Source organism: Schistocerca cancellata, chromosome 9 (genome assembly GCF_023864275.1).
Source record: "Schistocerca cancellata isolate TAMUIC-IGC-003103 chromosome 9, iqSchCanc2.1, whole genome shotgun sequence".
In the NCBI taxonomy this organism is placed as follows: domain Eukaryota; kingdom Metazoa; phylum Arthropoda; class Insecta; order Orthoptera; family Acrididae; genus Schistocerca; species Schistocerca cancellata.
The window spans coordinates 271,044,514-271,059,023 of NC_064634.1; the positions used below are offsets into that span (position 1 = coordinate 271,044,514).

Consider the following 14,510-nt stretch of genomic DNA (forward strand, 5'->3'; position numbering starts at 1 on the left):
CAAAACTTTTCTGTGAATTATAGATATGAGTGATGTCTGTTCTGTTAGAACGAAGCAGCTGGGGCACGTACATGAATAATTGGCTTAAAAGGAATGGAATGGAAAGGAAATGGTATGGTAGGTAGGAAATAATGGATTCCACCCTCACAGAGTATTGGCTGGAACTGCAACTATGTACCGTACCTGGACTCAAACTTGGACGCACCGCTTCTTTAGAACTGTTGCCTTACCCCTCGGCCATCCGGACACGCTTTACACCATACTCAAATTTCGAACTTCACGCTCGGCGCACCGCAACGATCCACGTTCATTAACCGCCTACTCGTAGATTTCTCATGCCCGTAGGAGTTCGTACTCTGGCTGTGCATCCACACTGAAACTTTTTCATCAAATAAAAAAAGTCAAACGATGGGTGATAGAGGAAGTGTGTAGGAATCACTTTTATCCATTTTTCCCTTTGTGTGACACACTTTGACCATGACAAACTATGTTTAGTAAATGTTGACATGGTTACTTTTCGTACCATGACCTCTTTACAGTGTTTGCTGAAACTACAGAAACGAAGATTTGAACCCTAGACGACTGGAAAATCGTGGCCTGGTCAGAAGAGTCCTGATTTCAGTTGGAAAGAGCTGATGTTAGAGTTAGTTTGGCACAGACCCCACAAAGTCGTAGGACCAAGATAGCAACAAAGCGATGTGCAAGCTGGGGATGGCTCCATAATGGTGTGGGCTGTGTTTACAGTGAATGGACTCTGTCCTCTGTCCTCTGGTCCAGCTGAACCGATCGTTGACTAGAAATGGATATGTTCAATTACTTTGAGACCATTTGCAGCCATTCATGGACTTCACATTCCCAGACAACGATAGAATTGTTAAGAGTGATAATGCCCCATGTCACAGGGTCACAGTTGTTCGCGATTGGTTTGAAGAATATTCTGGGCAATTCGAGAAAATTATTCGGCCACCCGTGTTACCCGACATGAAACCCATCGGATATTTATGGTACATAATCGAGAGTTGGTTCGTGCACAAAAAACCTGCACCACCAACACTTTCTCTATTATGGACGGCTATAGAGGCTGCATGGCTCAATATTTATGCAGGGGACTTCCAACAACTTGTTGAGTCCATACCCCATAGAGTTGCTGCACAACACTGTGGAAAATGAGGTGCGACACGATACTGGGAAGTGTCCCACAGCTTCTGTCACCACACTGAAGTGTTCATCCCGGTGCCGCATGTGGACTTAGGGTACGGTGACCTCGGACGCATCGGACATCGGACGTGTAGCTACGAAATAAACTTTCAGTAATAATCAAAGACTGCATTTCGTGCACTTATGAATTTTATTCGGTAGCTTTAAAATGTTTATCCATTCTCTTTGTCGTTACATTCCCTAACGTTCCTGGTGGCAACCTGCATTAGCAGCGTTGGTTCGAAAACATTGTTCCCCGTAAATGACATACCATTTTGCGCCACCCCCTCCCCCCCACTACCGTCTGGCGTTAGTTGCCTTTCCTTTGCCCGTGGTAACAACTTTAAAAATAAATCTAATTGTGGTGACAGGTTGTCGGTCACTACACTGACATTACGAGGTGCATTCAAGTTCTAAAGCCTCCGATTTTTTTTCTCCGGACTGGAAAGAGATAAAAACATGCGCATTGTTTTAAAATGCGGCCGCGTTCATTGTCAATACGTCCCAGAGATGGCAGCACCGTACGGCAGATGGAATTTTACCGCCAGCGGCGAGAATGAGAACTGTTTTAAATACTTAAAATTGCGACGTTTTCCTTACTTGAACAGCGTGCAATCATTCGTTTTCTGAATTTGCGTGGTGTGAAACCAATTGAAATTCATCGACAGTTGAAGGAGACATGTGGTGATGGAGTTATGGATGTGCCGAAAGTGCGTTCGTGGGTGCGACAGTTTAATGAAGGCAGAACATCGTGTGACAACAAACCGAAACAACCTCGGGCTCACACAAGCTGGTCTGACGACGTGATCGAGAAAGTGGAGAGAATTGTTTTGGGGGATCGCCGAATGACTGTTGAATAGATCGCCTCCAGAGTTAGCATTTCTGTGGGTTCTGTGCACACAATCCTGCATGACGAGCTGAAAATGCGAAAAGTGTCATCCAGGTGGGTGCCACGAATGGTGACGGACGACCACATGGCTGCCCGTGTGGCATGTTGCCAAGCAATGTTGACGCGCAATGCCAGCATGAATGGGACTTTCTTTTCGTCGGTTGTGACAATGGATGAGACGTGGATGCCATTTTTCAATCCAGAAACAAAGCGCCAGTCAGCTCAGTGGAAGCACACAGATTCACCGCCACCAAAAAAATTTCGGGTAACCGCCAGTGCTGAAAAAATGATGGTGTCCATGTTCTGGGACAGCGAGGGCGTAATCCTTACCCATTGCGTTCCAAAGGGCACTACGGTAACAGGTGCATCCTACGAAAATATTTTGAAGAACAAATTCCTTCCTGCACTGCAACAAAAACGTCCGGGAAGGGCTGCGCGTGTGCTGTTTCACCAAGACAACGCACCCGCACATCGAGCTAACGTTACGCAACAGTTTCTTCGTGATAACAACTTTGAAGTGATTACTCATGCTCCCTACTCACCTGACCTGGCTCCTAGTGACTTTTGGCTTTTTCCAACAATGAAAGACACTCTCCGTGGCCGCAGATTCACCAGCCGTGCTGCTATTGCCTCAGCGATTTTGCAGTGGTCAAAACAGACTCCTAAAGAAGCCTTCGCCGCTGCCATGGAATCATGGCGTCAGCGTTGTGAAAAACGTGTACGTCTGCAGGGCGATTACGTCGAGAAGTAACGCCAGTTTCATCGATTTCGGGTGAGTAGTTAATTAGAAAAAAAATCGGAGGCCTTAGAACTTGAATGCACTTCGTACTACGTAGACATACCTCTGTAACATAAATTTTGAAATCTTATTCTAGTTCTAAACATTAAAAAAAGCCCTCCGTCTTCTGGCCACAAGTGGCCCATCGATACCATCCGACCGACGTGTCATCCTCAGCTGAGGATGCGGATAGGAGGGGCGTGTGGGCAGCACACTACTCTCCGGGACGTTATGATGGTTTTCTTTGATCGGAGCCGCTACTATTCAGTGGAGTAGCTCTTCAATTGGCAGCACGAGCCTGAGTGCACCCCGAAATATTGCAACAGCATACGGCGGCCCGGATGGTCACTCATCCAAGTGCCGGCCACACCCGACAGCGCTTAACTTCGGTAATCTGTCGGGAACGGGTGTATCCACTGCGGCAAGGCCGTTGCTGCTAAACATTAAGAAAAGAAACAATTCATTTCTGTTTGAGGTAGCTCCTGAGATCTTTAAAGGCTTCAGAGAAAAATTTATTTTACACTGACGGGAAAAAATTGCAACACCAAGAATGCTTCGTGCGAATTAAAGGGCAGTGGGGAGGCGTGCTTTTACATCTGAAAGATGCCTACTCATATTTCGCGCCAACCGCGTAAGAGTGGCGCTAGCAACGCCACCCTGAGGACCCAAATCAGATTTGCTTTAAATACACGCTGTAACGGTCGTGACCGTTAATTACTTTTGTGACTGAACGTGGTGAGTTGATGTTAATCAAGAATGCGACAAAGACGCCATTATCTACAGCTCACTGAGTTTGAACGAGGACGTGTAAGGGGGTTAGGAGATACTGGATGTTCCTTCCCCGATATTGTTGAAAAACTTGGCAGGAATGTAGCCACTGAACACTGAGATCCCTTGCTATACCAGCAAGACAGGACCGATAGTTTAATTTGTGGAAAGGCGCCATAATGAGTGGCTGTCAGTTGCACTCGAACATACTACTTTATTCATTTAACGAACATTACAAGAGCAAAGAAAACCTTAAAAACAGAGCAATTTTAGAACTTAAGTCCCAGCTAAATGCGCCATTCAATCTCACGCCGTAAGGACAAAACAACTTTAATTTAAAACCGGCTGCCGGCCGCGGTGGCCAAGCGGTTCTAGGCGCGTCAGTTCGTAACCGCGCGACTGCTACGGTCGCAGGTTCGAATCCTACCTCGGGCATGGATGTGTGTGATGTCCCTAGGTTAGTTAGGTTTAAGTAGTTGTAAGTTCTAGGGGACTGATGACCTCAGATGTTAAGTCCCTTAGTGCTCAGAGCCATTTGAACCATTTTTTAAAACCGGCTGGAGGCCAATAACTTAAGACTCAGAAACAAGAATTTGAATTTTAAAAGGCAGAAGGTCTCATCTTAAAATATTTCTCTAAATTAGGCCGGAGGCCCAAACAATCTCACGCCTTAGGGGCAAGACAACTTTAATTTAAAATCGACTAGAAGCCATACATAAACAAGGACAAATAAGAAAAGGCATCACATCAAACGGCGCTCAGAAGTTTCCAAGGGTCGGCATGGAATTCAAACACTAACGCCCGCTTAGGTTAGACAGGCAGTCGGCCCAACAATTCTCAATCCGACGGCAACCCAACCTACAGTCAACGGACCAAGCGACAGGATAACTTCCGCTCGACCCGACCAGCACACAACAGGGAGCTCAGTGGAACAACGCAGAAGGTATCGGCGCCCACAACGAATTACTCATTCAGCTACCAAACTACACGCCGTGCTGGACGGCCACAACAAGACGAGGAAAACACACTGCCTGAATTTACGTCAACGCCCAGGGCAGGTAACCGGAACGTTAACGACCACAAGACAGAAGATTCCGCTGGTGCGCTTCAATTCAAAAATAATCAAGTTAAGTTAAACTCCGCAGGAGGGCGGCTAGAATTTCGCCGACTTGAAAACACACGTTGTTGCTCGCGGGAATGTCCCAACAGCCCACAACGAAACTCAGACGACACAATGTGAATAGTTGGGGCTGGCTGGTAGACTAAGTAAAGACTCAACTTTCGTGTCCGGGATCGGTGAGCCACGGACCTCGTAGCAATGGGAACTGCCCCTCGCACTCCGACCGCAGGTGGACGCCGCCAGCGGTCCTGGCCAGACACGTGCCATGGAGACTTCTTCCACGCCAACCAACCAACTGCTCACACACGGCACAGCCGGAAACTGTAAGCGCGAGGCCAAATATAGTACAGGGTGTTTCAAAAATGACCGGTATATTTGAAACGGCAATAAAAACTAAACGAGCAGCGATAGAAATACACCGTTTGTTGCAATATGCTTGGGACAACAGTACATTTTCAGGCGGACAAACTTTCGAAATTACAGTAGTTACAATTTTCAACAACAGATGGCGCTGCAAGTGATGTGAAAGATATAGAAGACAACGCAGTCTGTGGGTGCGCCATTCTGTACGTCGTCTTTCTGCTGTAAGCATGTGCTGTTCACAACGTGCAAGTGTGCTGTAGACAACATGGTTTATTCCTTAGAACAGAGGATTTTTCTGGTGTTGGGATTCCACCGCCTAGAACACAGTGTTGTTGCAGCAAGACGAAGTTTTCAACGGAGGTTTAATGTAACCAAAGGACCGAGAAGCGATACAATAAAGGATCTGTTTGAAAAATTTCAACGGACTGGGAACGTGACGGATGAACTTGCTGGAAAGGTAGGGCAACCGCGTACGGCAACCACAGAGGGCAACGCGCAGCTAGTGCAGCAGGTGATCCGACAGCGGCCTCGGGTTTCCGTTCGCCGTGTTGCAGCTGCGGTCCAAATGACGCCAACGTCCACGTATCCTCTCATGCGCCAGAGTTTACACCTCTATCCATACAAAATTCAAACGCGGCAACCCCTCAGCGCCGCTACCATTGCTGCACGAGTGACATTCGCTAACGATATAGTGCACAGGATTGATGACGGCGATATGCATGTGGGCAGCATTTGGTTTACTGACGAAGCTTATTTTTACCTGGACGGCTTCGTCAATAAACAGAACTGGCGCATATGGGGAACCGAAAAGCCCCATGTTGCAGTCCCATCGTCCCTGCATCCTCAAAAAGTACTGGTCTGGGCCGCCATTTCTTCCAAAGGAATCATTGGCCCATTTTTCAGATCCGAAACGATTACTGCATCACGCTATCTGGACATTCTTCGTGAATTTGTGGCGGTACAAACTGCCTTAGACGACACTGCGAACACCTCGTGGTTTATGCAAGATGGTGCCTGGCCACATCGCACGGCCGACGTCTTTAATTTCCTGAATGAATATTTCGATGATCGTGTGATTGCTTTGGGCTATCCGAAACATACAGGAGGCGGCGTGGATTGGCCTCCCTATTCGTCAGACATGAACCCCTGTGACTTCTTTCTGTGGGGACACTTGAAAGACCAGGTGTACCGCCAGAATCCGGAAACAATTGAACAGCTGAAGCAGTACATCTCATCTGCATGTGAAGCCATTCCGCCAGACACGTTGTCAAATGTTTCGGGTAATTTCATTCAGAGACTACGCCATATTATTGCTACGCATGGTGGATATGTGGAAAATATCGTACTATAGAGTTTCCCAGACCGCAGCGCCATCTGTTGTTGAAAATTGTAACTACTGTAATTTCGAAAGTTTGTCCGCCTGAAAATGTACTGTTGTCCCAAGCATATTGCAACAAACGGTGTATTTCTATCGCTGCTCGTTTAGTTTTTATTGCCGTTTCAAATATACCGGTCATTTTTTAAACACCCTGTACAAGGGTACGAATACCGATACACGCTGCTGCTGCGACTCGCGGAGAGATAGGATAACAGCATAATCGCGATAACCGCGGGAGACTAATCACAGAATAGCAACCAAGGTTTAATGCAAAGCATAACACGAGCCACACACGGTTCATACATAATTACTAGTAGTGGTGGTCACAGGAAGCTACGGTCGCAAGAAGCCGAGGCTCCAGGCGGCTGTGTGGCACTACTGAGAGAGAGAGAGAGAGAGAGAGAGAGAGAGAGAGAGAGAGAGAGAGTTCGGTGTACGTCTGTGGCGCATCGCACTGTGTCTGCAGCAGCAACTCCAGCAGCAGTTAGCACCTCAGAGACACATCGAACTGTTACAAATCGGTTACTTCGAAGACAGCTCCGAGCCAGCTGCCGTGTAGCGTGCGGGTCACTGACCCCAAACCGTCGCCGTTTGCTACTTCAGTGGTATCGAGCGAGAGCTGAATGGAGGGTCGAGCGGAGATCTGTTGTTTCTTGTCATGAGAGTCGGGTCTGCCTCCGTGCCAGTGATAGTTGTGTTGATAAGGAGGAGTCCCTTTGAGGGTCTAGCCCCACTGGACTTACACGTGAGGTTATCGCCTGGGGGTGCAGGAGCACTTCCGTGGATATCCCACGCACCCTGACTGCAAATTTGTACGTTATGCTGGTGGTTCGACCTGTTGTGCTGCCATTCATGAACAGCATTCCAGGGGGTGTTTTGCAGCAGGATAACGCTCGCTCACATACCTATGATGTAACCCAGCATGCTGTACAGTGTGTCGACATGTTGCCTGGGCCAGCTCGATCACCAGATCTGTCTCCTGTCGAGCACATATGGGACATCATCGGTCGACAACTGCAGCGTCGTCCACGACCAGTATTAACCGTCACTGTGTTGACCGACTGCACCAGGCAAACTGACATCCGGCAGCTGCACTACACAATGCACGTATATTTGCAGGCTTGCATTCAACATTCAAGCTTATTAATATACCAGCATTTCACATTTGCAATTGCTTACCTCGCGCTTGTGTTAACCTGTGATCTTGCTATGTTAATCACTTACATGTGTTACCTAGAAAAACACATACCCGAAATTTCATTCCTCTACACCAATTACTTTTTGGTGGCGTGATTTTTTTTTCCCGTCATTGTAACAGGTTATTTTTCCTCTTGTTGCAGTGGCTGCAGTATTATCCCTGCTGACAGCGGGCTTCGTTGTTGGAAGCGTCGTCATGTGGGGCACCAACGTCTTCGAGGATGCAGTCCTACAGGTAATATTGTTACTGTTAAGACAGCAACGTAACGTGAGTGATGTTGCAGCATATGCCACTACCATGGTCCCTAAGCGACATAATATTCCCACGGTATTTGCGTACTGATTTACTCTGGGCTGCAATGTGGTATTGTCTCCACTCTCCTGCATGTAGACTTACGATGACTGTTAGAGACTCGCGACCAAGCTTGTCTGCTTTAGGGCACACATTTGGCTAGTTCCTCTCTCTCCTCTAGCCACTGTCTTCTATTACTCTCATTTGCTTCTGCAATGGTCCTGACATCAATAATTACCGGCAATAGAAATTTGTTCATTTAACCTTGAAGTGTGTATGTAGGTGAAAACGGTTACTTCTAATCTACTCATGACAATCACTGACGTAATAGAATTAGGCCAAATATTTCTATACGTAAGTTACTGAATCTTGTAGTCCAGTCAACTGGACATGGGAGACTCTCGAGGAGCGAAGCAATGATATGCATTGCTTTGTTATGTAGGCAACGGTCTTGCTGCAGTGGATACACAGGTTCCCGTCAGATCACCGAAGTTAGGCGCTGTCGGGCGTGGCCAGCACTTCAATGGGTAACCATCCGGGCCGCCATGACCTGTTGCCATTTATCTGGGTGCACTCAGACTCGTAATGCCAATTAAGGACCTATTCGACCGAATAGCAGCGGCTCCGGTCACAGAAAACCATCATAACGAATGGGAGAGCGGTGTGCTGACCACACGCCCCTCATATCCACATCCTCAGCTGAGGATGACACGGCGGTCGGATGGTCCCGATGGGCCACTTGTGGCCTGAAGACGGAGTGCTATGTTGTGTGAATAATACTGCCTGAGAATGGTTAGAAGTTGTCATAACAAAGACAGAATGAAATTGTATTCATTCAGAACATATACCTCGTCACCGCGTACATTTGCCTCACACCCACAACGGTGCTGGATTACAGTGTTTCACCCAAAGTCGTTAGTCGACGAGAAATATGAGTAGCACTTGACATTAATTGCTGGATAAATGTTTCGTCCGCAGATTCCAAGAGGAAAGGAATGTGGAAAAAGAGGGGCAGGGTGATAGGGATTACATCACGACGGGGAGCAGCATCCGTAGTACTGGAGGGAACCGTAAAAGATATAAATTGTGAGAGACGCCAAAGATGGAAACATATTCAACAAATGATCGACAACGTTGGGTGTAAGTGCTGCTCCGATAAGAAGGATTTCAACAGGAGAGGTAGTTGTGGCGGGCTGCCTCAAACCAGAAGACTGGTCTCCCGAAATTAGACTTCCGTAAAATGGATTCCGGGTAAGAGTTAAATGAGTGCTTCTGGCCATCGTTTAGTGTGGATGGAGTGAGGAACACGTTATCCTGTCAGTCATTGTATACGCTCTTTCTTCTTCTGATGGATCTGTGTCTGCTGAACCAGTGGTGGATTTGAGTGTGTTCACAACAGGTGCAATACACACTTTCCCATTTTCTTCAAAGCGAGTTTCTGTGAAGTTCGGTAAATATACAGAAGACAAATACACTAGCGTAAAATGAAATGTGTATTACAAAAAAACACAATCATTACTCTTTTTGCATTTAAAACTAAACTAAGCCATAGAACGCAGTAATATATTTGTTTCCGCAGTTTGATCTTCTAACGCAATAGAAACAACTTTGTTGACGAACTAATGTCTTGTCAATATCTACGTTTCTTGGCTCATTTGCAAAAGAAACTGCTCACTCTTTCTTTCAAAAATGCATTCTCTTTTGTAGATTTTGGGGAAGGTCGAGACACTCCACTGAGATTCGAAATTGGAAACCTAATACAGTCAAACGTCCTAACTTCAGTGTTGTTTCGTTCTTCCAGTCCAACCCTTCGACGTGTTAATTTCCACATATTTCGGACCAACAATATTATTTTCTACACATCCTTTTCTTTTAAGCTGATGAATAGACGGCTCAGGGAGCCGTGACCATTCCGCCTGTACTCATAATCAAGAAAGCCGTCGACTGGTTCACTTGGCATGTTTGTTTGGATAATCAGCTACATTTGTTACACGTCATTCTCAGATCAAAGGTATAATAGGAAAGAGAATATGGGTACCCTAGCCCAAGGTTCACCGTAATGTGACTCAAAAATACAAACAGTGACAATATACAAGAAAAAATAAATCATATATTTACCAAAACATGTGCAAGATTAAGTTCCCCATTATCAAGTATTGTACAACTAGGAAACCCAAATAAAAACACAGCAGTACTGCATATACTAACAACCATGTAAACATCTACTCGTGTATTGTGTTGTAACATAAGATATCTAACAGCCTCTATGCCATGAGACCCAGCCAGAAATAAAAGGCCAGCAGTAAATATTTATTGTCGAACAAAAAACTCCTTAATGAACACCTCATGCTGAGACACAACACTCTCACAAAGCTGACAGCTGTAAATAAGGCAGCTGCACATGTGAACTATTGAGATAGGAGTATATTACACTCCTACCTCATGCTTGATTTGAGGATCGAGAATAAGGACAACAAGCTTGAGATAAGAGTTTGTAGGAAACCCACATTCACAGGTGCAGTAACTGGTAAGATCTCCTGACCTCCCATAAAGTTAAAATAACTTTCTCCAGGAAACAGTACATAGGGCTAATTCCACCCCAGTAAGCCCAAAGAACGAGGACGAAAAAATGAACACACGTAGACCAATGACGGCAGAAAGTAGTTTTGACGCGGGTTTAATAGGTGGGATAGATGCAGCGGTAAGACATAGAAACTAACAAAGCGAGAAAAATCGAAATAAATATATTCGTGCCATATTGGAAAAATCTCAAATAAACCGGTGAGATTAATTCGAAAACAGAGGGTTAAAATTGTATTCAGGGTAGGCAACCAACGGGAGCAGAGGCAGAAGCATAAGATTGGTACAGGTCAGAATCGGATGAGAAAAGCGAGACTCAATGAAGTAAAGTATCAGGATGTTTAAAGAGCATAATAATAAAGAGAGTAGCTCATTGGCGTTGGCTTAGCACCTCAAGAATGAACAGCATTCGTTGGGTAGGACGACAGACAGCATAAATGTATTGCACCTCCAAGAAAAAGTGTGGCTGTCAGATGTAAGGCAGAAATTTTCTTGCGCTTCTAGAGAGGAGTGCGTGAACGTATTAAATAAGGCGACAGAGGTGTCCAAGGGGCATATCTGGGCGCACTTTAGCGATGTCCTCCTTGAGAAGTAACCACCAAATTATTTCTCTTACCAACGTTAAATTTTAATGTTTCCTGTTGGTTATCCTCTGTGGATGCACACCTTGCATCATAAGTGCATTACTGGTTTTTAGCATTACCTGGGACTGACATACGACGTTCAAAGATTTTGCTGTGGACAGAACCATAGGTGGGGGACAAAGTATACACTGACAGGTACAACATTATGATCACCGATCCAGTATTGAAGTAAACCCGTCCAGGCTATAGCAGCGTCACCTGGCGACGAATGATTGCTAGTCAGACACACGCAAACTGCATCTAGTATCAGTGAGAATGCTGTCCGTGTGTAGAATGGGGAAGGCGCGCGATCTATCTTTGACCGAGGACAGATTGTGATGGCCAGGATGTTCGGCGCGAGCATGTCGGAAACTGCACAACGTGTCGGATGTTTGGGGAGTGCTGTGTTGAGTGTCTTCAACACGTGGCGAAACCAAGGCGAAAGCACGCCCAAACGTCGTGTGGTTCGACGGCCCCCCTCGTTACAGATGTCAGACGTCGTAGGTTGGGCAGACCGGTTAAACACGATAGACGGCGAACTGTGGCAGAACTAACATCAGACTTTAACGCTGGGCAGAGTAGAAGTATGTCTGAACATACACTCCTGGAAATTGAAATAAGAACACCGTGAATTCATTGTCCCAGGAAGGGGAAACTTTATTGACACATTCCTGGGGTCAGATACATCACATGATCACACTGACAGAACCACAGGCACATAGACACAGGCAACAGAGCATGCACAATGTCGGCACTAGTACAGTGTATATCCACCTTTCGCAGCAATGCAGGCTGCTATTCTCCCATGGAGACGATCGTAGAGATGCTGGATGTAGTCCTGTGGAACGGCTTGCCATGCCATTTCCACCTGGCGCCTCAGTTGGACCAGCGTTCGTGCTGGACGTGCAGACCGCGTGAGACGACGCTTCATCCAGTCCCAAACATGCTCAATGGGGGACAGATCCGGAGATCTTGCTGGCCAGGGTAGTTGACTTACACCTTCTAGAGCACGTTGGGTGGCACGGGATACATGCGGACGTGCATTGTCCTGTTGGAACAGCAAGTTCCCTTGCCGGTCTAGGAATGGTAGAACGATGGGTTCGATGACGGTTTGGATGTACCGTGCACTATTCAGTGTTCCCTCGACGATCACCAGTGGTGTACGGCCAGTGTAGGAGATCGCTCCCCACACCATGATGCCGGGTGTTGGCCCTGTGTGCCTCGGTCGTATGCAGTCCTGATTGTGGCGCTCACCTGCACGGCGCCAAACACGAATACGACCATCATTGGCACCAAGGCAGAAGCGACTCTCATCGCTGAAGACGACACGTCTCCATTCGTCGCCTCCATTCACGCCTGTCGCGACACCACTGGAGGCGGGCTGCACGATGGGGCGTGAGCGGAAGACGGCCTAACGGCGTGCGGGACCGTAGCCCAGCTTCATGGAGACGGTTGCGAATGGTCCTCGCCGATACCCCAGGAGCAACAGTGTCCCTAATTTGCTGGGAAGTGGCGGTGCGGTCCCCTACGGCACTGCGTAGGATCCTACGGTCTTGGCGTGCATCCGTGCGTCGCTGCGGTCCGGTCCCAGGTCGACGGGCACGTGCACCTTCCGCCGACCACTGGCGACAACATCGATGTACTGTGGAGACCTCACGCCCCACGTGTTGAGCAATTCGGCGGTACGTCCACCCGGCCTCCCGCATGCCCACTATACGCCCTCGCTCAAAGTCCGTCAACTGCACATACGGTTCACGTCCACGCTGTCGCGGCATGCTACCAGTGTTAAAGACTGCGATGGAGCTCCGTATGCCACGGCAAACTGGCTGACACTGACGGCGGCGGTGCACTAATGCTGCGCAGCTAGCGCCATTCGACGGCCAACACCGCGGTTCCTGGTGTGTCCGCTGTGCCGTGCGTGTGATCATTGCTTGTACAGCCCTCTCGCAGTGTCCGGAGCAAGTATGGTGGGTCTGACACACCGGTGTCAATGTGTTCTTTTTTCCATTTCCAGGAGTGTACATTGCACCGAACGCTCCTAACGACGGGCCTTTGCAGCCGACGACCTATGCATGTGCCAATGTTAACACCACACGACATCGTCAACTACGACTGAAACGTACACGTGGGCGTCGGCACTGGACGTTGGCGCAGTGATAGACCGTTACATGTCTGATGAATGCCAATAATTTCTACATCCTGCAAATTGGCGAGGAGCAGCTCCGTGATACCTGCACTGCGGGACGGACACAAGCTGGAGGCGGCTCAACTACGCTATGGGATACATTCACGTGCGCATCCATGGGTCCAGTGGAGCTTGTGGAAGGCATCATGCCGGCCATAAAGTATCGTACACTGGTTGCACACCATGTACACCACCTTCATGACGATCGTGTTTCCCGACGGCAGTGGCATTTTCAACAAGATAATGCGCCATGGCAAAGGGCCAGAAGTGTGATGGAGTGGCTCGAGGAACACAGTGGCGAGTTCAAATTGATGTGCTGCCCCCCTTCCCCCCTCCCAACTGGCCTGATCCGAGCCGGTGGAACACATCTAGGATGTAATTGGGCGTGGCGTCAGAGCTCATCGCTCCCCTCCCCAAAATTTACGTAAATTAGGTGACTGGTTTTTGCATAAATGATGCCATCTCCCTCCAGCGACCTTACCAAGGCCACATTGATTCCATGCCATGACGCGTCGCCGCTGTTATCCGTGCTGAAGGTAGACATATTGCCTATTAGGTAGGAGGTAATAATGTTCCAGCTAATCAGTGTACGCTACAAAATAGTACCGTCTTTGGTAGGTCAAAGCAGCTAGCTTCAGTTTACAACTGAGCTTTTTGAGACCGTTATGCGCAAACATTATGTGCAAGGAAGAGTTTCATATTGATAATGCACGTTTGCTCCTGGTTTCCTTTAGTTTTGACGGCGCGTAATGGCATAGATACTTAGAGATACGTTACACTACAGGACAATATAAATATTTACATGGTTTGTGTAGTATTACGATATATTGATTTGTGTTCACTTATTTTATAGCACTTGACAGTGGGACAACGTTGTGTCAAAGCTTACGGTAAATATAAGGAGAAGTCAAATGAAAAGGAAGCAGAAGGAAAAAGCGAGGAAATTGTTTATTGTTTCAAAAGTAACTGTTAATACATACATCGCACTGTGAGACAAGACGATAAATGCCTTCATGGAAAAACTTCGCGTTTGCCTGCCGAACCATAATAATACCCAGGCAAGCACCTGTTTGTCGGAAGCAAATCAAAGGCCACGAATTTCCTTCTTCAGGTCTCCAAAAATAGGGAAACTGCATGGGG

At 47.3% G+C, this 14,510-nt stretch overlaps 1 protein-coding gene across 1 annotated transcript in view; it reads left to right on the forward strand.

Moving 5' to 3' along the window:
- Window positions 1-14,510, forward strand: part of LOC126100562 (lysosome membrane protein 2-like) — a 454,514-nt gene that overhangs the window by 181,808 nt on the left and 258,196 nt on the right. The window contains exon 2 of the mRNA XM_049911179.1: window positions 7,834-7,925. Coding sequence (XP_049767136.1) covers window positions 7,834-7,925 — 92 coding nt within the window. The remainder of the gene's footprint in view (window positions 1-7,833; window positions 7,926-14,510) is intronic.